The 26449-nt window shown below is 39.0% G+C and overlaps 1 protein-coding gene across 1 annotated transcript in view; it reads right to left on the bottom strand.

The window, feature by feature from the left end:
* LRRK2 (leucine rich repeat kinase 2) overlaps positions 1 to 22770 on the bottom strand; it is a 115742-nt gene extending 92972 nt beyond the window's left edge. Inside the window, exons 1-10 of the mRNA XM_087814726.1 lie at positions 22617 to 22770; positions 22257 to 22342; positions 17843 to 17952; positions 14958 to 15046; positions 11335 to 11469; positions 8827 to 8961; positions 6237 to 6368; positions 1539 to 1658; positions 729 to 862; positions 550 to 629 (exon numbers count right to left, since the gene is read on the bottom strand). Coding sequence (XP_087670852.1) covers positions 550 to 629; positions 729 to 862; positions 1539 to 1658; positions 6237 to 6368; positions 8827 to 8961; positions 11335 to 11469; positions 14958 to 15046; positions 17843 to 17952; positions 22257 to 22342; positions 22617 to 22770 — 1175 coding nt within the window. The remainder of the gene's footprint in view (positions 1 to 549; positions 630 to 728; positions 863 to 1538; positions 1659 to 6236; positions 6369 to 8826; positions 8962 to 11334; positions 11470 to 14957; positions 15047 to 17842; positions 17953 to 22256; positions 22343 to 22616) is intronic.
* Positions 22771 to 26449: the final 3679 nt, after the last annotated feature.

Here is a 26449-nt window from a genome sequence, read left to right on the forward strand (position 1 = left end):
TTTGTATCTTTGGAAAGAGGGCTGGTCTTATGATGCCTGAACAGTATTCCCAGAGAAAGCCTCCTCAAGAACTGTCAGCTACAAATAACGCTCTCAAGAGAAGACAGGTCAACACTGCAACAGCAAGTAGAAAATCACTGTAGGAGGCTTCTAACCACATTTAATTCCTGACACTGACAACCTGCTGGTTAGTCACTGCAGCTCACAGGTGGCTCTGTGATTTCTATCACCTGAGATTATTTCTTATGGCATTTTTAAATGAACAGCCATAAAACTGGAAGGTTCTTCCTTGATGATTCATAGCTTACTGAATGACTCTTCATTCCCAGCGTCTCAGCAGTAACTCTCAAACACACAAACTTTTACTAACTGCTGAAGGCAATGGGATTAAAATAGTATATATCCACTGCCATTCTGTGGCAGGACTTAAAACATAAATGCCTTTATCAAAAATATTTCTAACAACAAAGCTTGCACTTATGACATTTTATACGGATTGATTAAAAATAGAACTAAAATTTTCTATCATATAAAATCAAATCAACTAACTGGCCATCTTCATCTCCAATCTTCTCATGCAAACTGTTCTGGTACATAAGGAGATTGTTTAGGGCCCAGCATGCAGCCTCCTGGATTAGGTGAAGAGAAAAAAAAACAACAACTTGTCAAAACATTGATCACTGAACGAGCAATTCTGAATACGCAGAATATTTATGCAGGAGCCCCACCTGCACGTGCTTGTTCTTTCTGTGCCACGTCAAGCCTTTGTAACAGGCTTCCAGCCAAAACAACTTCTCTTCTTCCTCCTCATTCTGATTCCCGGACTTTTCCTCTAAGTCTTGATTTAAGAAAATGGTCTCAGCTTGAAAAAACATAAATACATGTCTTATGGTTTGAATGACCAACCCTAAATCCATATTTTGAAACGAAATTAACAGAGTGATGTATTCTTTAGTACGGGCCCTGATTAATTGCAAAGACCTCTGAATATGTTACATACCTCCTAAGAACGCTGCCCCATCAGCTAAACGGTCCAGCGCCCAAGAGGGTATCGCACTGGACTAAGGGACCAGGGGAGGCTGAGCGAGGGGGCCTGCCCCATAACAAAGTCACAACCAGAGGGGGCCTGCCCCGTAACAAAGTCACACCCAGAGGGGGCCTGCCCCATAACAAAGTCACACCCAGAGGGGGCCTGCCCCGTAACAGAGTCACACCCAGAGGGGGCCTGCCCCGTAACAAAGTCACACCCAGAGGGGGCCTGCCCCGTAACAGAGTCACACCCAGAGGGGGCCTGCCCCGTAACAGAGTCACACCCAGAGGGGGCCTGCCCCGTAACAGAGACAAACCCAAGATGTATTTACTGATACATAAAGCTGGGAAATGTTGGTTCCCTTGAAAGTATCCTCTGCTGGAAAATGAATTACACTAGGACAGAAAGGCATTTACGGGTCCTCCTCTACATGTGACAGTGTTGCCTTGCCTAGTGTCGGCCGTCGGGGCAGGGCCCGGCCCGAACTCCCCCCGGGGAGGTTACTTACTGAGCAGCGCCAGGCAGCTGAGCGCGGCGATCTGCAGGGCCGCGTTCTCTGGATACCGCCGCACGGCGCTCACCACAAACTCGTGCACCTCGTTCAGCACCAGGATATTAAAGAAGTTACCTGCAAGTTAAGTGGGATGTTGGCCGAAGTTACCTGCGAGTTAAGTGGGATGTTGGCCGAGGTCTCACCCACAGAACTGAAGCTACCCTTAATTACAGAACAGTATTTCAATCAATACATGTAAGTAGTGAATATTTTAACGACATTCAAACATATATCTGCTTTAATTAAAATAGCTTCATCTGATGGCATTAAGTTCTAAACATTTCTTTCATGCTTCGACAATGGAACTGACTGGGCAAAAATGATGGTAGGTCTGGTTATATGAACTTGGCGTTCTTTGACTCCCTCTCATGCCATCGTTACATAACAACAACAAGGTGTCGCTGTGCGCGGCCCTCCAATGTTCACTCTACATAACAGCTTAATTTTCCTGCCTTCTGAAAGACGGGGGGTAAAGCCCTCCCTGTCAGTAAGTGCTTTTGCTGAAACATCCTTCCTTCGCTTAAAGGAAGGGCTAAGAAAACCCATTGACACACTTATCATTACTTCATATTGTCTGTGAAAAGACAACAAGGAGAAAACCGAGAAAATATTTCAACAACTTTAACACAACCCAACTCATTCTTCTAAGAATCAATACATCATCCAAAAAATCTAAATCCTTAAGAGGAAAAAAATGTGTAAGTGATACTCAAGAAAGATTTGCCTCCTCCCATTTAGCTTGTTCATAACTCACTGGCCATTGCCAGTTTCCTTTTACAAGGCAGAATGGCACTCCTATTCAGCCGTAAGTGTAATTAAGTGATCCCTGAGACACAAAGCCAGAATTGGAAAAGACCCTATATCACAAAACACCTAGAGCCCACACTGAATATCAATCAATGGTTTCAGAATCAAAAGGCAGTTTTCCTAGGCACAGCTCTTCATCACCGATACCTACATACGTTGTTGCCCCGTCCACATTCACCACTAAGCAGACATGCTCCCCGATCCTTAGTGATCCTGCCCTCGGAGGCATGTCAACAAGATTCTCTCCTCCTTTTGTCAATCTGTGTAAACTTGGTCTGTCCCCTTCACTTCCTTCTTCCTTCTATTATTCACATCCCGCTGCCAAGAGACACTCTACCGTTGCCAACTGTGTGACTGGGCAACTACCAGTAAGACTGGTCCCGTCTTATTTTCAGACAACTTATGTGAAAATACATAGTAAATTGTATAAGGCTCTTAAAGGCATTAAACCCTTAATTAGATTACATAATATGACAAAATGCTAAGTGTTTGTTTATTGAGTTTGAGTTTTTTATTTTAATTATAAAGAGAAAGTTAAAAGTTTTATCCAGCTTCTCTTAAAACAATAACAGACACAATAAATCCTCTGGTTATTAAATGGAACAAATAATAATCTGTTAAGAGATAAATGACAGAGAAAAAGGCATCCTTACCTGAAGATAAACTTGATGGTTTTTTTATTTTCAAAAAGTTACAGGACAACACAAAACTCAGAGTGATACACTGGTTTGTCTGGCTTATTGGATTTCAATAGCGTAATGACAAGCACCCATCATGTGTCATTATAGACCTGTTTGGTACTCAAATACCATTTCCCTACTCACAACCATAAAACCACTTGCTGAGATTCACTTTCAGGGATTCAGGTAAACTCACGTTTTTAATATAAGTTGAGTAAACTGTAACCTGACTATGGTAAGTTGCAGAACATAAAATAGAGGATTGTATGTTAGTATGCTACTCAATGAGCTATTTCAAGAAATCAACACTGGAATTACATTAAGACATTCTCAAATATCACTTAGCTAGCACAACTGGTGTTCTTCTTCATGGAAACATAATAAATAAAATCTCACCTGATAAAAGTAATAAACTAGGAAATGGCTACTACATTTTAGAAGAAATGCTTTTGTTTAGGGATGCAGAAATCCAAGCTCTCGGCCTGATTTCGCCCCTTACTGACTACAAGATTTTGATAACACACGTAGACTTGCAAAAGTGGTTCATCTGTAAGTATGGCAATATGGTAATATGTCTTAATATTTGAACATTCCTTTCATAGTTTCCAAAGTTGTTTCTTATATATAATGGGGGTTTTTGATCCTTGAAACAATCCTGGAAGATGGGGGGAGTGGTGCAAGGAGGTTCAAGAGGGAGTTGAAACAAGAACTCTGAGCTGAATGCAAATGGACCAACCAGAGTAGCCTTCTCGGAAAGTATGGATCACTGCGATCAACAGACTAGCCTTGGACTCCCTCCAAGGTGGGGTAACTCAGCCAGAGTCTCCCATATTCAGCTTGGACCTTAAAAAGATTCTGAAGTGCTCCTAGGTCTGTCCTGTGCCCTGGTTCCTGGGCAAACATCTCTGCAGGAGCATCTGAATTTAGGTCCTCAGGATTTGCAGAGATGAAGCTCAATCAAAGAGATACTCCCGAGCATACAGGAAAAGAAGACTGTGACAGACTGGCAGTCAGCACATAAGCAGCAAGCTTAAACTCCCAAGCACGTCCTATATTGGAATTATCAGATACAAAACACAAGATAGCTATGGATTAATGATTAAAGAAATAAAAATCAGAATAAAAGAATAGAAAGAAAGAGCAAACAAGAGGCATCCAAATGTTACCTGGCAGATATGAAAATAAAGAGATTTTAGAAATGTATTTAAAAAAATCTAATAAATGACCAACCTGAATTTATCACAGGAGCACAAAGTGGCTTAATATTTGAAAACCCCTAGGCGTAATTCTCCATATCATCAAGATAAAAGGTAAACAACTGATCATAATATATTTTTTAATATTTGCTAAAATTCAATACCTGTGATTTTTTTTTAAAAAAGCTCACATGTAAAACTAACAACAAAGAAGAAACAGAAACTTCTTAACTTGATAAAAGGTACTTGTCACAACAAAAACAAGACAAGATTAATTTAAAAAAAACTTATTACAAGCATTATCCTGGATGGGAGAATGTTAAAGCATTTCCTTTCAAGTCAAGATCAAGGTAAGGATGCCTACTATCACTGCTTCTATTCAAAAGTGTACCAATTATTCTGGGCGATGCAAGAAGACAAGGAAATGAAATAATAGATGTAAGGAGAGGAAAGGAAAAATCCATACTTTCGTTATTAACAAATTAAATAACTGCAACATAGAAAACCTAAGAGCATTTACAAATACATTGTTAGAATGAATAAGAGTTTAGAAAGGCAGGTAAGATAGCTCCTATACAAAAAATCATTTGTATTTCTTTATGCATACACAGTTTAAAAGTACAATGTCAAAAGACATACCATTTATAACAAAAAATAAATATCTAGAAATAACTAACAAGATGTGCAAAAAAATTATAAGGTAAAGTCAGTTCTTCTTAAATAGATCTATATATTCTGTGCAATTCCAATCAAAATCCCAATGGAGTTTTCAAAGGAACTTGACAACTTATTTATAAAATGTATATGGAATAGTTAAGGCCCAAGGAGAAAAGCTAAACTATATCCCAAAAAGTAGAATGCATGGTGACTTGACCTATTAGCTTTTTAGATATCATGATTTACAGAGCTACAATAATTTAAACAGCATGATATGGATCCAAACAAATCAAATGAACCAACATAACAGAACAGCAAAAACAAACATAAAATTTTATGTAAACCATCAAATAATATATTTTATACATATAAATAATGCATATATTATACATATATATATTCAGTATACCACAACACTCAGAAATGAATCAACCATATAATAAATTGTGCTCTCCATATTACTTTTTAAAAAGGGAACTGAATTCCTACTTTATAACAATTCCAGACAGATTATAACTTCAATGGTTAAATTAGAAAGATATGGTACAAAATATAGACTATATTATTTTAGGGGAAGGAAAGGATCTCTTCGTATACATTTTAAAAAGGTAAATCACAAAGCAACTAATTATTAAATTAAACTATATTACAGAAGCCACCATAAAGATAATAAAGATAATGAAAAGACAGGTCCCCAATCAAGAGAAGATATTTTCAATATATATAACCAATCACCAAAAAATTTCATACAACCATATGAAAAAATATTTGAGTCTTATAAGCAAAATTTTTTAATTGCAGAAGATGATATTCAGCATGATTTCATTTTATTAAACAAAAACAAGTGAACATTAACACTTTTATTTAGGGAGATGCACAAATGAAGTATAACTATATTAGAAAGCAAAACAAAAAATTACCAACACAAAATTCTGGATGGTGTTAACCTCTGTAGAGAAAGCAGGGGGAGCTACCAGAGGAGCTTTACCAGCCCTGGCAAGGTACTAATACTTCAGTTGGGTAGAGAGTCCTTTTGCACTGTGCTTCACATTTGCAAATATTATGCTAATTCTTCTGTATGTGCCAACAAAATGATACTTTACAGCACTAACAATAAGATAATACTTCTCTTACATTACACACATCTATTTTTGCCACTCCTTTTAAAATTCCATCTAAGCATGATAGAACAGTTTACAGCTTCCATCCAATGTATGTCTGCATGTCACTTCTCCAACATAAAACATACATAGGCTATATATACTCACATCATATAGAGCGTGATCATAAATGAACCAAGAATTACAACTCACCTAAGGTGAGCCTATGGAGCAAGCAGCAGCTCACTTCCTGAATCTTCTCATTAACAGGGAATGCTCTCATGGCTTCCACCACAATGTTGTAACACCTGACGTTGCCGCTCATGAGGACTTCGACATTACTGCCTAAATTTAAAGAAATCATAATCATCAATAAGGTAATGATTCCCCCTTTTAAAAAGGCGCACAACTACTTATATCAAGTGTAAATCTATGGCAGCACAATGGATACATTTCCAAATTCAAATACCAGGTTCTGTCAAATAGCTGTGAAAATACTATGTTGTTCATTGTGAATATAACAGAATTTAAGATTCATCTCTAGCATTAAAGGAAAGTTGCTTTATTCCTGTTTCTTGGCTGAAAAACTTAAACAAAATAAAGGGAAAATTGAGAGTGTTTTTATATAAGAATAAAAATATAATGTCTTGGCCATAAATATTAGGGCCTAATTTCTAAGGAGCCACTAGATCATTGGATGATGGCCTTTAATTGTTCCTTTTCCTCAAACCAACAAAAGAAAAATGAAGATTATGTTCCGTAATTAAACAGCTAAAATCAGCTATGATGGATTTTCTGTCCATTCCAGAAGGGCAGCAGCAGAACAGCCAGCATGCAGGGCAAAAAAATCAAGCTTCCTGAAGGCTGTGAGATAGATGAGGAAAAGTATGGGGCTTGGGAGGAGAATCAGCATATGAAAACATGTGACTAAGGGACAAACATTGGGAACCAAAAAGGAAGGAAAAAATCCACTGGGAAAAGCAATTAATTAACAGAGAGAGAGAGTGTGTGAACAGCCCCTGTGTGGACAAAACTATATGTCTGAATGAAATGTTGACTATTATTAAAAACAAACAAACAAAGATATTGCAAAACACATTTCTTTATCAGCATAGCCAGACTAACCAACTGCTTTTTCTAAATATATATTTTTAATGTTTAAGTTGTACTAAAAAAATTAAAATGTTATCATAGAAAATGGCCTCTTAAAATCATTTTCTACCTTTACTCAGAACAGCAGACATGGTTTTCTTTAAGACTCAACGGCAAATGTCTTCCAATTATTATCAGTGTTTAAAAACACTGATTTCTTTTTTTTTAAATTGCTACTTCCTTTGACCTTTACATTATGAATCAACACATTTTCACTGGAGTTATGGCAGATGTGGGTGGAAAACACTGAATTTCAAAATCAGCCAGCCCAAAATAAATAAACAAATGTATAAATATAGCCAAGGAAAAGTGAAATGAAGAAAATTTATTCACTTTGTTGACAGTGGATGACTCAGGGATATCTAAAAGCATGTCCATTCTCTATTATTGTTCAGTCCCATCCACTTCCAATGCTTAACTTCCTTTGGATAAGAAAATGATGGACTGTAGAACCATCACAAAGACAGGGCTTTCTTTCATGAGGGAACTGAGTTTTTACTGAAGTCTCACATCTTCAGGTTTCCATGTCTGAAACCGTACATGCATATTTACATAATCTACTATACATATGAAATACAAATTACATAATAACATGGTCAATGTTTTTATAACACATTACATAACAGAGACTAGTCTGCATTTTTCACATTATTTAACCCACTTAATCCTCACAATTTCACATGTGAAGATGAACATATTACTAGATAAATGCATGTGTATATCCTGTATAAACCCACCCAGGTAATAAATGAAATACAAAATGCTCAGGCACTTACAAAACTAACAGAATCTGAAGCATTATTTTAGCCCATTGACAATCACTGGTAGCATACACAGCAAATTAATTTCTCATCTATACTTTTTGTGTCAAAAGTGGCTAGATTTCAAAACATCAAAGAATGCTAAACAAGGATCACAACAAAGTCTAAACTCCTTCCAGTGCCCTTTGGGCCCTTTAAGATCTGGTTGTCTCCAGTTTCATCCACTGGCAGTTATCAAGCCCTTCCCCCAGCTCCATTAAATGACAAACAAGCAGACACTCGGGACTGTGCATGTGCATTCACACATTCACACACACACACAAACATGCACATACATACATGCACACACACACTTACACCGTCTTAAACACAGTTTACTGAGCTACTTTCGTCTTCTTAAATGCACTATGCTCTCTTAGTCCGGGATCTTTACAATTATGACGCCCCCTCTCTGGGCCACTCTGCCTACACTGCCAATTCCCCTCACACCTCCCTGCACATAAAAAGCTCTTCTCAACATTCAAGTCTCTTTTGAGCCTTGCCTCACACCCTGTTTTTTCTCCTAACCCTAAGTCCTTCAGCCAACACTTGCCTTACACTACATTGCAATCACCTGTGTACTTACCTATATCTCCCACGGTGCTATGGGCTCCAAAAAGGTAAAAAGCATGGTTATATTTTCTATTACAGTTTTCTCAGCACCAAGCCCAGAGCCTGCTCCAGTACAGTATCAATAAATAACAACTAATTAAATGAATAAATAAATAAATGAATGGGTTCAGAATCCATAAGTTTCTAAATAATAAAAATATTTTAAAAGCACACTCAGGAAGGAAAGCTATTATAATTGTTCACATACAAAAAAGAAATCATGTGTATAGGCTACTTACAAGGAATTGCTAGGGAATGTAAACAGCGCAGTACGTAAAGCACAATCTCCTCCTCATCTTTAAAGTTTTTTAATGCACTTAGCAATATCATATAATCTTTATTCTCGACAAATTCAGTCAGTTGCTCCTCTGAAACTGAAAAACGAAATGCAAAATACTGAAAAAGCTTAAAAATGACATAAAATTTTAATTACTTAAATATAGAATATTCATGATAGTTGTATGAGACACAATAAATACAATAAATGTAACTTTAAAATATATATATCAGCAAAACCCTTTAAAAATTTTATAGTGGGAAAAGAGCTATTGAGATTAAAATAGTTTTGTTTTGACCTATATTAGTTTCTCCATGAATTGAAATGTGAAAGTTTTAGTCATCAACCAGTTCTCAGAAAAACAAAATTATTTACAACTTTATTTGGGGGATTTTAGAGAATACTGAGCAATGACTAATGAAGATGACCTATGGGAAATAAACACACCATAATACTGAAAAAGGAGTGGTTAATAGTACACTGCTGACAGACAGCTCAGCTAAATCTATCAGTTCAAGAGGAATGAACTTTAGCAAATGACAAGTAATTAGATTTTCAAATATTCTTTCTTAATGGTCTTGATTTCATCAGAGATCAAAAGTTATCATCATTAATTTTCATAATTAAAGTCTCTTGATCAAGCCAATGAGTTCCATTTGGAGTCACTTTATTGGATGGGAACCTCAAACACATGTACAAAAATCTGGTACAAAAATGATGTACAAAAAAACCTGAAAAGAACACTGACCAAAAAGTTAGAAAATGTAGCATTTCATGATCAACATTACTTTTTGTTTTTCAACTTTATACCAACAGTCCATATAATATAATGTGAAAGTGGTTAAGTTCTTCTAATAAGTGAGGAGTAGCATTAAACTTCCTCATTTTATGAAGCAGCTTCCACAGCATACTTTCAAATTTTGAAAATTAACTTTCCAGGTACCCCTAAGTCCTGGAGAACTTGATACTCCTGGAAAAATTCAGCAATTTTCCTACTCTACATTTACAATCATAATACTGGCAGCATTGTTGTTCTGTTGAACAAGATCTTAACATTCCCTGGTACTTCTCCATATGTCATGCATGGGTCCCCCAATGTTGACGTGAGTGTGATGATAGCCCCTCTTCCACAAAAAAGAATGTGCCCCCTAAACTACAACAGAAGATTACAGGCCCTGTGAGACAACAAAACTTCAAACTCCATTTTTGTCCCATTCTTAGCAAAAGCTTAGTTGCAAGATAAAACATTTATAGAAGATAGCCCAAAAGACATGCAGTTCTTCCATTTGTCACTCCCGGTAAACTCTTGTCCCCAAGCATGATTGTCAGAGAGGGGTCCATGCTGTTCTCACTCTTGACAGAGTGTCTTTCACTGCAATACATTTTATATTCCTTGCAAATTGTGTGTGCTTGATCATCTCAACCAAGGAAACCCATGGAAGGATTTTCTCAGGTTTCTCAGGAGACCCGTTGCTTGGCCTCATAAATGGGTTTACTTTTATCTCAAGTATATTTGTAACCAATGATGTTTACCTCTTTTCTTTGCCTGACAGGAAGCAAAGAGCCAAATTTCTGGTCTATCCCCTTGCAAAGTGCAAGGGGACAGTTGGTAAATTTAACCTAACTTCCTGTAATTTTCCCTTCACCCATTTTTTCTCTAGTCTATATAAATATCTATAAGCTATTTAAGATCCTTCTGGAATGAGACAGAATTCTACAGTATAAGGTGATCTATCCTATTCCTGGAGCTGCCAAAAACTAGAGTGGTAAACTGATATAGACACAGGGCCCACATAAGTTATTCTTATCTTAACCACTCAGCACTGTCAGTTCTCATAATGATGCAAAAGCTGCTCTCGAAATATAGTGGTAAATTGAACTGCAATGGTGGCAACTTGCTGTGTGCCCTCGGGCAGGTTGCTTATGTCACCTCTGATCCATTTCCTCATCAAGTCAGTGGAAGGACAAAAGGTTCCCTCTAAAATTACATGATAATCTCTGTTATCAATCTTAGTGCCATGTGATAAAATACATTAGACTTTTTCCTAAGGGACCCTTTGTAAACCTCCTGATTCTTGACACACAGCCTTTACCGATTTCTAAATCTCTGGTGATGACTCAACGTCATAAGTCCAAATTTAACCTATGCTTGACTTCACAGTTTTATTTTTTCTTTCTTAACACCTACACATCCGGTTTGCAAAGTGAACCTTATGTCTTATTAAGCAATGGATAAAAGTGTACTACAATTACATAATTTATAACCTATGAATAAAATTCATTCCACAAAAACAAGCAGTATTTCTGAATGAACACCATTATTTATCCTTGACTGACAACTCCCTCATCTTAATAAATAGTACAACTTTAAATACCTTCCCAATATCATAATTATATTCTATTTTTCCCATTATAAACCTTTTTTCCCTTATATAAATATCAAAATAAAGAATTTGACATTTTTAAATACCTCTCTCAAACAGCACATGTAAAGCTTTGCATCCAAGTTTCTGGACCTCGTCATTGGCTGAAAACGCTCGCATGGCATCGAAAATTAGTAAGAAAATATCGCTTTCTTCATCCAATATCAGCAAGGTGATTTTACCTATTTTGAAGAGAACAATATGGCCCAAAAGTAAACAGCTGCTTTACTGTTTAATGTGTTCACTTTAACATGAGGACTATGAATGGTTTCTGGACTTTTCATTTTAATCCACCACTTAATTGCCCCAGGTGTTAGACCAATCAGGTTCGACCGTCTTTCTAAATAAGATCAAGTGCCAGAACGCTTTACTATGTGATTCCCAATCAGTATCTGTAGCCAAGACATCTTGCCTTCAACTCTTGAAACATATTTCTAAACATATTTCTATCTGCCTCTTAGACAACACTACCTGAATATCCCAAACCTAGGCTTCTCCCGTTCCGTCTTCATCAGTGATACCATCACCCAATAATTACCCCAGAGAGAAACCACCGAGTCATCTTTCTTCCTCACATTCTCTTCACACTCTCTGCTCAACCAAAGAATCAACTCATCACCAAGTCCTTTGAATCTATCTCCTAAATATCTTGAAAACTCCTCATGAACTAGGCCCCTCCATTCCTATTGTGTTCAGGTCCTCATCATCTCTAACCTGGATGCAAACACAATTGCTTCATTGCTGGGCTTGGCCCAAATTCCTACACCATTTATTCCCCAAATGATATTTCTAATATACAACTATGATCCTGTAAACCTCTTGCTGAAACTGTCTAAGGCCTTCTCATACTCTTCAGTTGATAAATAAGACCCTTCACCACCTGGCTGCCTTATTTCATTAGCCCTGTGCCCCTCCACGCATTGCTGACTCTAACCATGATAAACTCCTCACTGATCATGACACATTTTCTTTGATATCCCTTGACACTTGCTCTGGCTGCATGGAACGCCCTTGCCCTTGCCCACAGCAAATATACTCCCACCATCATTCAAGAAATAACACAAGCTCTGCCTATTCTGACAGTAAAAATGGCAGTGCTGGAATGGAAGTGGTGGTGGTAGTCGCGAACCCTGGATAGCACATAACGTGTCAGACGCAGGTTGAAGAACTCCACTTTAACACGTGTAAACCCAGGAGGTAGGGGCAATCCCCATCTGAGAGATAAGAAAACTGAAGAAACCTATGAGATAAGTCAGCTGAGTGAGTTTGCCCAAGATCCAAGAACCAATAAGAAGCAGAGCTGGATTAAACTTGTTCATGTCCATACTTGGAACTTCTACCAATGAGTTTAGCTGCCCTGTTCTCTATGTTCCTATGTTGGTTTTCTTCATATCTCTGTTGTAGTACCTTCTTAATAAATTAAAATTATTCATTCAAATATTCTTTGTGTCCTTGCCTGTGCTGTCAGTTCGGTACCCACTAATTATATCTAGCTTTGTAAACTCTAAATTAATTAAATTAAATAAAATTAGCCCTAACTGGTTGCTCAGTGGTTAGAGCATCGGCCCACAGACTGAACAGTCAAGGATTCAATTCTGGTCAAGGGCATGTACCTTGATTGCAGGCTCGATCCCCAGTGGGCACTGGTTGAGAGGCAGGCAACCAATTGATGTGTCTCTCTCACCTCGATATTTCTCTCCCTGTCTTTCCCCCTCCCTTCCACTCTCTCTAAAAAAAAAAAAAAAATCAATGGAAAAAATGTCCTCAGGTAAGGATAAACAAACAAAAAAATTTTAATTAAAATTCAGTTTTTCATATTTTAGATGTTCAATAGCTACCACATATGGCTACTAACCATGATACCACAAAGTACAGATACTCGACATTTCCTTCATTTCAAAAAGTAATATTGGACAGTGGTGCTGAACTGTCCACGACTTCTATATGGTAGGAGTTTTGTCTCATCTCTCTTACAGCTCTCTGGCACAACAGGAACTGCCCAGTAACTATTAAATCAACTAACTAATAAGCCAAACAACAAAATGATTCATAAAGTAACCTTTAATGAGTATCTGAAATAAACTTTAAAACACATTAAAAACTTTCCTAACAGTGCAAAGTTGTGAAAGCCATGTGGAAGAAATGAAACTGACTAGTCTTTTCAAAACACATGGCGAATTTCCTAACTATCTGCACACTGCTCACTTCAATATAGTCCAGTGTTGATCGATTTTGAAAATTCATAAACCCTCAGCAGCTTCCTGTCCATTGCCAAATGGAGAAAGACACCCCCCTCTCAAAAAAAAAGCTCTCAAGGATGAGTTTAAAATAAATCATGGTTAAGATTAGTTAGTAGATTCCAAACATGGACCTGGCATCAAACCGGCAACCTTCTGGTGGACCCCACGATGCCCAACCGAGCCACACCAGCCAGGGCCTTTATGCATTTGAATAAAAGCCTGTGGTGAAGTGGTGAGTACATTCTGGCCTTTCCTCTCCACCTGATCTTCACTGTCTTTCTTCCTTTCTCTTTCTCCTACTGGGTCTTCATTACTAAGCGAGTCCAGCCCACATCCCAGTCCCTATGGTGCTATCCTCGCAGGTCTCTCACCTCTTGACCTAAAGCACCCTCCACCACTTTAAAGGGAACACCTCCCTGTCCTTCCTGATTTGCTTCCCTATAAACAGCCTTTCTTCTCAGAACCTTATATCAGAGCAGGTGGCCATCACAGCAATGAGCACAACTATTCCAAAATATCAAGTCTTTGTTTTCAGGTCCAAACAGATGTTTCCTCATGGAAAGAACCTGACATGTGGAATTAGCCCCTGGTTCTACTCCTTCTTGGCTGAGGCAACCTCTCTGTGCTTTAGTATTCCCTTCCTAGAAAACGAGATAAAACACCTCTCAAGGGATGTTTTGAGGATTATGTTTTTAAAGGCATGGGAAGTATTTTACAAGTGAAACGTGGCATCTATCAAGCACTCAAGAAGTAATGCTGCCTTGGCTGGTGTAATTCAGTGGTTAGAGCATCGGCCTGTACACTGAAGGGTCCTAGGTTCAACTCCTGGTCAAGGGCACATAACTGGGTTGCAGGTTCAATCCCTGGATCCAGTCCAGGTGCATGTGGGAGGCAACCAATTGATGTGTTTCTCTCACATCGATGTTTCTCTCCTTCTCTCTTCCTCCCTTCCACCCTTTCTAAAAATCAATGAAAAAAATATCCTCAACAGAGGATTAACAAAACCAAAAAAGAAGTAATGCTATAATTTTTTAAATATTACTATTATCATACTCTAGAAAATATATTATTATAAAAAACATATTACAGATATAATGAAGAAAGATATAATGATGACAAGGACATGTATGGACAACAAGCTAATGGGAATCTAAGATGTGGGACCAGATTTTGGGAGTCAAGCTGGGGCTAGAAATATAAATTTGGGTGTAGCACTATACAAGGTAATGTTGAAAGCCAAGATATTACGTGGGATTTGAGAGAAAAAGTTAGAGAAAAGAGATAAGGAAAGTAGAAACAAAGAATCTGGAAAACCACCAATATTTAGGTTATATTATGTTATTATACTTTAAAATGACATTAAAACACAGCAAATGGTTTAAAATATTTTAGATATGAGTTAACATTAAAAATGTATGTGTATATATTACCCGAAGTTAGAAGGAGATCTAAGGCCTTCAGTCCAACCACTGACAGATTTACACTGGCATTATGAAATGTGAGCATTTTAATAATCAGCCTGTAATTAAAAAGAGACATCGAGATCAGTGAAATACCTAGGCATTTGCTTTTTTAGATATTGTTTTTTACTCACCTATATTTCATTCAGCTCATTGTATTTGAGTCCCTGTATTGAAGCTCATGTACTTTTTTCTTCCTGTAAACCTAAGCCAGGCTTATGACAATCAACAGGGAATCCCCACGAGTATGGCTCAGTTGGTTGGAGCTTCATCCTGCTCACTGAAAGGTCGCCGGTTCAATACCCGGTCAGGGCACAAGCCTGGGCTGCAGGTTCAATCCCAGTGGGGTAGCATACAGGGGGCAATGCATGGGTGGTTTTCTCATACATCAATGTTCTCTCTCTCTCTCCCTTCCCCTCTCTCTAATATCAGTAAAAACATATCCTTAGGTGAGGATTAAAATATATACACATATAATATATATTCAAATTTAATTGTTAACAATTTTCACCAAACTCTATATCTAAAATATCATGAAGTTATATGCATCAAGAGATCAAGCCCATTTTTATATGTGATATAAATTTATGAGTTATATGTAATACATAATGATGTATTAAAATATAGAGATGTCATAAAGATGTTTGTATATATAAAGAAGCCATTTGAATATTTAAATTATTGATTTTACTATTTTTGAAAAAGAAATTGATAATACTTTACAATAGAAAGTGAACCTACTATATCAATAGTATTCAATGCATTCATTAAATTTGAGTCTGTGCTATCAGTTCTAAAATATATGATCTTTAGTGTATTCCAACCAGTGTTGTTTGGCTTAACATTGTTAGGTAGTATCCATATCTTCATTTAGACACAAGAAACTTGTCACATGGCCTCCAGCTGGTAAGGCGAGGAGGTGAGGGACCCCACTCTTCGACACTGGATTCTCCTCCTACCCATGCTAACCCTACCTCACATGTACCCTTCCCTCTATTCCTGACTTCACCACCCAAGGGGTTTCTTCTTCAGTACTGTAAGCTTGGGGGTGGGGGGGGCTGTCCTTGAATACAGGGAGAAATGTTTTACAATAAATTTTTGCTGAGAATCTAATACTCCCCACTGTAGAGAGCAGTGTCTATCTTGTCCACATTACTCCTGGCCTAAAGTAGAGGTGTACTAACAGCTGATGAGTGAAGGGTAAATGAATGAATGAGCAAATGAGTGAATGAGTGACTGAATGAATGAGTGAGACTCCTTGTAGAAATGTTCATGTAATATCATTTGAACAGATGGTTTGTGCTAGAATCCGACTAGATGCATTTTCCAACACTCCCTAAGGTTACAGATTGCTAATCTTTAGGGATCTTGGAAATTCTCAACCAAACCAAGAGACACATAAGATTAAAATTACTAATTACAGGTATAGTTTACATAATTACTCATTAAATACTGTATACTTTAGAACTGACTTAAAGAACTTCAGAGATTAGTTTGGAGATGAGAACATTAATTGTAAATATGCCTTTTCAAAATACATTCTTTTTTTAAAAATTTACCTTTATTGTTGAAAGTATTACAGATGACCCCTTTTTATAATTTTTTTAAATCCTCACCTGAGGATATTTTTTTCCATTGCTTTTCAGAGAGTGGAAGGGGGGGAGGGAGAGAGAGAGAAACATTGATGTGAGAGAGGCTCATCGATTGGTTGCCCCCCACTCTCACCCCAACTGGGGTGGAGCCTGCAACCGAGGTACATGCCCTTGGCTGAAATCGAACCCGGGACCCTTCAGTCCACTGAGCCAAACCTTCCAGGGCCAGATGTCCCCTTTTTAAAATACACTCTTTAGATAATGGAAACTGAAAAACAGTAACACATTTATTGAAGATGGAAAAATGTATAAGAACAGATTTGCTCACCTACGAACAAATAGCTGTTATTTGTCTAAATTTGCATCTATAGCCGATACCAATAAACAACACAAAGATGTAAGATTTCCTTTTGCATATATTACATTTTTCAAGCAATATGCCATTGGGAACAATATGTATTCACTTCTCTGTGCTAAAGGAAAGTCACATTAGGTATAAAAAAAATCTAAAGTTAATGACAGGAGATGGTTTTTAAATGTCACAAAACAAAGTTATCCAAAATGAATTTTCCTGGAAAGAGAGTTTTCTTCAGAAAAGCTTTTCTTAACTAATTATGGCTAAATAAGTGGTCTCATCTAAAAAGTCATTATAATGCAAACTGCAATAGCATAGCTGGTAAAATAGCTATCAAGATTTGGCTGCAGATGTGCTGAAAGGTAATTTCTTCTTTTCATTTTGAAAGCTATTTAAGCTCATTAAATATATATGCATGAATATACATAAATGTACTTCTTAAAGACAGTAAAGCATAAACTTCCAAATTACTATTCACAGAACTAACTTTTTAGTTCCCGTATTTTTTTTAAGAACTAGTGGTTTATATCAGTTCTACAGTTAAAAAGTAGAAAAAAAGTACAGTTAAAAAGTGAGAAGAAAAAAAAAAGCTTCTTGGTTTGAATTCATAAGTAGTCATCAAAAATCTACAATTTAACCAGTTGTACAACTGTATTTTTATATTATTAAAATAATAAAACCTGACGTTTTACCTCAAATGTTAGTTTTCTTATTCCATTAGATAATATACTTCTGAGTTGAAAGTTCTCTACAAATGTAAATCATTGATTCAAGAAAAAATATCCTTGTATTTTAAAAAAATTTACTAGATTGACTTGGATTACAAATATAATGTATCAAGAAAACGGTTGTCATATGGACGGAGAAATATTTAATGTGGTGTGTTTTGACACATCTGTCATACTTACTGGTGAACACCAAGGACTTCCCAATCCTGTCCAATACCTTGGGGTCCCGTTAAGCTTTGCATTGTATCTGGACAGACTTCTATTAATTTGCATAGAAGTGACCAACCCACCTGAAAGCAAGAAAGCCAAATATTCACATTTTTTAAAACATGCTAATGGGACATTTTCAGTCAAACAAGAATCTCTTCCTTTCTAGAACAACAGGTGACTAAATTACTTTTAAAAATTTATTTTAAAACAAAATGATAATATAAAACACTTCCTGAGAAAAGCAAGCCATGTCCTTAGAATACTTCTTGCTCCAAAAACCATACCAGAGGTCACACAACAAATATTACAACATATTTCTGAATAATGAAGGAAATAGACATCTTGTTGTCTAAATATAAAAAAAGAAAAGTAAAACAAAAATAGTTTTCAAGGACATATCAAGATTAGGAAGAGCAAGAAAAGCTACACTCAGGCCTTAGTATCATTTAAGTCATATCTACCTGAGAGAATTTCTTCTAAATATTTAGGATTTTAATAATAGGAAAAAAATGAAGTGGTTTGGAATGGAGGATTAGGGGAAGTTGAAGATGTTCATGGCAAAGTATGAGTTACCAGGGAAGACTGCTTCCCAGGTAATGGGCCTAGAAAAACAGCACTACTGTCTGGTGACAATGTAACATCTGTTACAGAAAAAAGAGAAAGGCAATATAAGATAGAGAGGAGACAGAATTTCTCAATAAAGCCCCCTAGGTTTCTTTAACACATCTAAAAATGAGCTGATGAGGTCTACACAACAAAAATGTCCTGAGGCTCTTTCACATTTCCAAATGAAATATTACCTTAATGGTGCATGGTTTATTGTTTATTTTGGAGGGATTGTTTTCCTTTTTATTGAATTTATTGGGGTGACACTGGTTAACAAAATTATACAGGTTTCAGGTGCACAATTCTGTAACACATCATCTATACACTGTATGTGTGTTCACCACCCCAAATCAAGTCCCCTGCCCTCACCATTTATCCCCCCATATGCTCCTCCACCTCCCCCAATTCCCCACTCCCAGCAACCACCACACTGTTGTCTGTATCCGTGAGTTTTTTCTCTCTTTTTTTTCTTTTCTGCTCAATCCCTCCACTACCCTTTAGCCCCTTAACCCCCACCCCTCCGAGAGCCGTCCGCCTGCTCTCTATGACTTTGTCTCTATTTTGCTTGTTAGTTCATTTTAATCATTAGATTCCACATATGAGTGAAATCATATGGCACTTGTCTTTCTCTAACTGGCTTATTTCACTTAGCATAATGCTCTCCAGGTCCACCCACACTTTTTAAATATATCTTCATTCTAAGACTGGATGCATAAGTGGAATTGAGGGATGCAGAGAGTTGAATGACAAGATGAGATATTTCTGTACATCCAATAAGAAATAGTGGCACAAGTTTCTTACTTATTTACAGGAATAAAGGGTATTTCACCAGATAAAAATAATTATACACAATCTCTTTCCCATATCATTTCTGGATCTTTTCTGGATTAAGCACGAATTGCTTTACTCTGTCATTACTTCCTTTTACATATTTCCAAATTGCTTGAAAAGGCAGCAATTTCTGACAGCTATTTTTTCTATATTTAAATAGGACATCCTCTTCTGTATAAGCTGAACAGACATTGACAATTCAGCTGTCATAGAAACCAGCTATTTTGGTGCTTTCATAAAATACACTGAGACTTTTTTCCCCGCAAGTATTTAAGAAAATAACATTTGGAACAGCTTCCGGTAGGAAATAAATCATAAATCACACAGGATGCTATATTCATTTCTGTACCTGCATGGCTTTCTCAAGGAGAAAACCTGTTTTGTTTCGGTTGGTGAAGCAGCAGCATCAGAAATTGTTTTGCAAAAAGACTGAGGCAACTGGGCCTCCATGATTAAACAGAATTGCTGGCAGTAAAGCAGAGGTAGCAACTGATCCATTAATCTGTTCAATTAAAAGCTTATCTTTCTAAGGGAGAAGGTGCCCATCCTGCACAGCTATAATATTATTAAATCGCTGTTTCACTTTATCATAATCAGTCTATAAACTCAAGGATCTAATTAATGCACAATAGGAAAGAGTGTAGGGGGTTGAAGAAAATTTTTGTCCCCTTCATTTATTTCACTCCCTCACTTCAAAGGTTGAAACTGGGTGGATAAAGACAAGTAATGTAACATTGAGAAGCACAGAGAAACAGTCAGACTGGGAGGAACAGAAAAGTAATAGGACAGCTAGCCTAACGACCAATTCTCTAAAGATTATCATTTGTTAAGGAGCATTAATAAAATATAAAGAGATCTTGAAAATAAAAATCCAGAGTCTGCACTATCATGTTAAATAAATTCTGGAAAGAAATCTTAATATTTTCTTTTGAAGGATAATTTACCTGAATTCCTTAAATTCATCAGTAAGAGCTTTTTCATCCAGCACTTCCAGCTAATTCAACATACAAAGCATGAAAGGATATCTATGCAAGTTATAGCATGTAAAGGGGGGGGGGGACCACTTTCTTTTAAAGTATTAAAATACTTTTAAAATATTAAAGTGGAGTATTAAAATATCAGTGAGAGACCCCTTTCTACAGCCCTTTGATAAGACTAATGATAACTAAAATTGATGATGTCACTGTGCCCAGCAAGGCCATAATATCTGAACAAAACTGTTGTGCTTTTTACTGGCACAAAAATCTTATGAATTCAGACATCGAGTGGACTGTACGACGGAAAGAGACTCTTACGTGTGTGAGACTTGAGTCCTGGCTGTGTCACTAGTCCTGTGATCCTAAATGAGCTGCTTACTCTGAGGAAAAACTAGCCCGTGAGCTTCCAAAGAGGGCAGTGAGATGCCAGTGAAAAGCAAACGATGTAACGTATATATAACACCCTTTGCAGACTAATACACCAAAACTAATCATTCTATTCTATTAAATTACCAAATAAGAAGATAATTGCTTATTTTCCTGGACACTTGTCTCTGGTACCCACTGGGCAAGGACAGCGATATTCATAACATGCCCAGGCACAGGCAGTTCCTACAATGAAGAGTTAGGTGGTGGGCATGCTCCAGGCTCCCCTTGGTTCTCAGATCTAGCACTGCCTCTTCCGGACCCTGCATCCGAAGCCCACGCAGGGTCCAGCTGTTCTGAGTGGCACCCCGCAGGGGTGACTGCACCAAGCACGGAATCCAAGGAATGGAAGGTGCCAGGCGAGGCCTTCTGGACACCAAAGCAGAGGCAAGTAAGAGGGGATCATGTGGGTGGCAAGCACTACGGGCCCGCGCTAAAACGTCACCCGTGTTTCATGGACGAAATTCAGACACTGTCTGCTAAAAAGAATAGTGCTTTTATCATTGCCTCTATCTTTTCATAGTTTTGTTTGCTAACAGCCTGAAAATCAATAGTCAGAGGGTAAATATTTCAGTTGAAGAAAATAAAAGTAAACCATTTACCCCAGATATAAATGTCCCTATAGAAAAGCAGCTAGGTATAGGGTTCACCCAGACCAGACTAGCTGGTTACAGACATAAGCATGAAGATAGAGGCAGAAGGTGCAGACCTACAGGTCCGGGTAACTCTTACATCTCTCTAGCCTCGCAAGTAGGTATTATGACTGCACCTCAGGAAAGGTCAAAGTTCAATTCTCTTTTCCTTCAGGACCTTACATGCAAATGAGGACGCTGATTTCAGTTCTCTAAATATCAAAACCTACAAAGGAAGTTAACACGCCAGGCAGCAATTTTGTTTTGACTGTTTACCATCCTTAATTATAACCTTAGGGCTCTTTTTCTAAATATATCTAACGCATTTAGCAAATTTCTGGCCTTCCTATGGCGCAAATTGTAAGTTTCACGCTTCATTCATTTCGATACGAAAACAGCTGAATCCTACAACGACACAAGTTTAAAAACAAACTTAAAAACAAACCAACCCTTTACCCTAGGAAAGTTTGCGAGTTACCTCGTTTTATTAATTTAAGTGTTATTCATTTTATTGCTGTTAATTATTCCCCTTCCGCAAACTATTCGCGATGATGTCATCTCTAGGGCATGCTGTGTCAATGTCCCGAAGGATTTTATTGAAATCCTGATGAACTCGCATGGCCAGTAACAGAACTGAGCCCCAACCCATGATTCTTCACCTCCCGCCACTATCCACGTTGTCAGTCAATCAATCCTATAAAGTTACTTCTTAAAAGACAATTTTAGGGAGCACAGTTCGGGAGCCCCGCTAACTTTAGAGAACGATCTGACGATGCTTCCATCTTCAAACCCCAGCCCGAGGTTTATCCAGCCAAACCTCCGACGTGACCCACGGCCCTAGGTAGTAACACTGACAGGACAACATTCATCACCAAACAGAAGGGGAAGCGGGCGAGGCGCAAACTCCTTTACCTGCTGCACACAAGCGACCCGCAGGTACGAGTCCAAGACGATCAACAGAGGCACGTGGACATTTTTGCCTTGAAATAACTTGGAGGCTGGAAAAGAAGCGGGTGGGGGGGTGGGGGGTGAGACGCCAAGTCACCATTCAGGGTGGCACCCCTCCAAGTCTGGAAAGGGGGCAGAAAGCAGAGAGGCGCGCGCCAGCCCTCCCCTGGAGTTCCCAGCGCCTCTGCGCCCTGAGGGGTCGAGCCTGTGGCTTCCCCAGAGCCCAGGTTTGCGCAAAGCGCCGGGGAGAAAGTTTGCAAAAGAGACGCGGGGGTGCGGGGCAGGAGGAGCAGACGAAGGAACGGTTTTCTGGAGAAGGATTACCGTGGTCAGCGTAGGTGAACACCAGCATATCCTCCAGAATCTGCACCAGCGTCTCTATCTGTTTTCCTTCCTGGAGATTGTTCAGCCTGACTATCAACTTCTTCAAAGTTTCCTCGCCTTCCTCCTCGCACCCCTGACAGCCGCCACTGGCCATGGCGGGCCCGGCTCCCCCTGCGAGGCCCGCAGCTCGGGGAAGGGCCAGCGGGCGGCCACCGCTCGGGGCGAGCCCAGCTCACCGCGCGCAGCCCGCGCTCCCCGCGAGCGCCATGCGCACCCGCGCGCCGCCTGCCGACGGGAAAGGCGCCGCCCTGCCCGCCTGCGCCCTCCTCCTCTGCTGCCTCCTCCCCCACCCAGGCCCCGAACACGAGCCCGTGGCCTGCGAGAGGCCCCGCAAGGCGCTGCGCTCCCGGGAGCCTCCTGGTGAGCCGCTAGGACGCGGTCCGAGCAGGGCGCGCAGCCCGGGTGGCCGTGGCCGTGACCGTGGTCCCCGCGCGGGCCCAGGCGGGCCGGATCCCAGCGGCAGGGGCGGCGGGGCCGGGAGTGCGCAGGAAGAAACTGACTCAGCGGCCAGCGGGGCGTCCCCAGGCCCGGGGCCCCGCAGCGGCGCGGGGCTGGAGGTGCGGGGGCCGCAGCTGGGCCGCCACCGCTCCGACCCTCCGGCCCGGGCTCGCTCAGCCCCGCGGAAGGTCTGGGAACTGGGAAGAGGAAAAGTGAAGGCCGCCTCCTATCTCCAGATCTAAGAATAGAAATCTGGGCGTTTGGAAAAGAGGACACCGCCCAGCTGGCCCCTTTTTGGAAAACACTCTCTTTAGAGTTCCCCCTATAGGAAGACGCATAATAGGAGGACGGAGAGACATCTTTGCAATCAGATGTGTGTCCGTCTAAATAAATACTTTTTTCTTTTGATTGCCTGAGGCTGTTGGTGAGGGAGGAAATAAAAGTTTTCCGTTAGTTATTTGAAGCTCCTGTTGGCCAAAAGGACACTAAAATCAACTTTTGAAATTGAGTTTACACTCAGTAGAATCTGATAATTGGGGCGTGAGAGAAACACAGGGTAACCTGAAGTGAAAAGGTGACAAACACAAGTAAACATTATTCTGTTGGTATTCGAAATTATTCATGACTAGGAGCATCTGTCACCCTAAAGTTAGAAGAAAAACAAGTCGGAAAGCAGTGTGTTTTTCAGAAAGAGAAACCTGCAAGGAAACAAAGTCACAAGGCTAAACAAAGGGTGTGGTTGCCTTCAAATGACTTGTCCTCGGGGTCATTTACAAAACAGGATTGGGCTGGAAAGTTTAGCATTTCACATGTTTAAGTGGCTTGTTGTCAATTCTGTTACCTCATCCTGATGGCAATTCTGAAATAAGACAGCTGCTTATCTTTATTTTACTCATGAGGAAATGGAGATTTCCAGGGGATAGGAGAGCATTGTTAGAGTCAACAGATGAGTTGAGGACCACCGACTTAAACAGAGGTAGGTTTCCTAAAGCCAAACTGAAGGTTCTTTGCACTGCACCACTTTAATCAAAATGAGCTAGGCTTCCTTAAATTCAACCTGGATATAGTGGAATGTGTTTCGTGGTCATAAAGATGTTCTGACTTTTACAGACTCATGCTAAAACATTTGTAGATGGAATGATAGAATGGTTAGGATTTCCTTCAAAATAATCCAGTGGTGGGAACGCAGTGAAATGGGGAGAGGTGGAGATTAAACAAAACCAACTTCGGAACTGATAATTGTTGAAGATAGGTGATGGGTTCATGTGGTCTGTTATACTATTTCCTCTGCATAAAATTTTCCATAAGGAAAACAAAACAAAGAACTCTCTCAGCCCTCTCATCTTTATCATACTTGCAGTAACGTCCTTTCCTTTCTGGTTTCTGAACACGTTTCAACTTCCAACTAACCAGTCAGTATCTCAAGCATTCCTAGTAATTCTCCCTTCCATGCCTCCTTCCAAGGTTGCTCTGCATCAGATTCTCCTTCCCAGTCTACCGGAGTATTATCTTGCAAAAATTCAAAACCTAGCTTCCTCCCAAAGAAAATGAAATCCAAGTAGAAAGGTGTCTCTTCTCCTCCTCAGTTCATTCATCCATCTATTGTGTATATATTGTCCACTCTGTTAGCTAGGCTAGGAGCAGAAGACTTAGGGACCCAAATTCTCTGTTGCAAGCATTCTCTCACACTGCTGCAGTAGGAGGTCAAAGTATCCTTTTAGTTTTCAAAATGTTTAATTGATTGACTAAAATCCAAGACTTATTAACTCTTCAGGTAATTAAAAAGACAGAAAAGGAAGGCTACAGACACAAATTCATGATACAAGTAGTGTTTGGTGGGAAATAAAATGGTGCCAGAACACTTGGACACTTGGCTAGCTTCCTGGGAAATAAAATAAATAAATAAATAAATAAATAAATAAATAAATAAATAAATAAATAAATAAATAAAGTAAATAAAATTTGTGTAATTGTTAATCACACAAATACCAAAACAAATTCCAGATGGGTTAAAACGTTAAATGAAGACCAGCTGTCCTGGCTCAGTGGTTGAGTGTCAACCTATGAACCAGGAGATCACAGTTCAATTTCCAGTCAAGGCACATGCCCAGGTTGGGGGCTCAACCCCCAGTAGGGGACAAGCAGGAGGCAGTCAATCAATGACTCTCATCACTGATGTTTCTACCTCTCTCCCTCTCCCTTCCTCTCTCTGAAATCAATAAAAACATTTTTTGAAAAAAAATTTAAGTTAAACAAAAATAACTTTAAAAAGAAAACAGAGTAATGGTCACTTAATCATGCTATAGGAAACATAAAAGCTAAAAAACCCCAGAGCCCAGCGGGGCGTGGCTCAGCGATTGAGCGTCAACCTGGGATCCAGGCAATCAGGGTTCAATTCCCGGTCAGGGCACATGCCTGGGTTGCGGGCTCGATCCCCAGTTGGAGGCGTGCGGGAGGCAGCCGATCAATGACTCTCTCATCATTGATGTTTCCCTCTCTCTCTATCCCTCTCCTTTCCTCTCTCTGAAATCAATAAAGATATATTAAAAAAAAAAAAAAAGAAACCACAGATTAGTTACATGTGACTCTATAAAAATTTAATTTTTCTTCAGTCTCCTAAACATCAGTAATAGTTATAAAATGTAATTTTATGTGTGTTTATGTATGTGTACAATAAAAACAATGAGAGAGAGAAAACTTGGAAATCAATCTCACAAAATATTTTCAAAGCCTTTATGAAGAAATTACTAAACTATATTAAAGGGAATTAACAAGACACAAATAAATAGGCCATATCAATTAATAAGATAAAATATAAAAAAAGATGTCAGTTCTCTGCAAAGTAATACAAAACAATGCAAATCCAATGGAAACCTCAGCAAGAATTCTTTTATAACTTTCAACAAGAGTGGAGAGCTTAGAATAGCCGAGCCATTTCTGAAGAAAAATAAAGAGGGAGAACTGCCCAATTAGACATTGACTCAGGGGTCTCTACTAGTCTTTACCAATTTCCCAGAGGACGGAAAAGTGCCCCATGATGTCTTCCTGTGAATTAGAAAAATGTGCCCATCCTTGCAGGCAGACAGAGCCCTATGCCAGGGTGTACAAAGCGGGCGTTAGATTTCAGACACCACCCATCCCTTCAGCCTGGTGAGCGTGTGGCTTATAGAGAGCAGGTAGTGGGCCTTGGAATCCAGGGGCCCACAGCACCATGCCAAGTTTGCCATGCACTCAGAGGCGGCTTCTTGGAAGACAGCCAACCAGATTGTTCCTGATTTCCTCTGTCTTGAATTTTATATATTCTTGTAAGCTTTCCGTGATCAATTGTGGGACAC

This window comes from Miniopterus natalensis, chromosome 2 (assembly GCF_054644295.1).
Source record: "Miniopterus natalensis isolate mMinNat1 chromosome 2, mMinNat1.hap1, whole genome shotgun sequence".
NCBI classification, from domain to species: Eukaryota; Metazoa; Chordata; class Mammalia; order Chiroptera; family Miniopteridae; genus Miniopterus; species Miniopterus natalensis.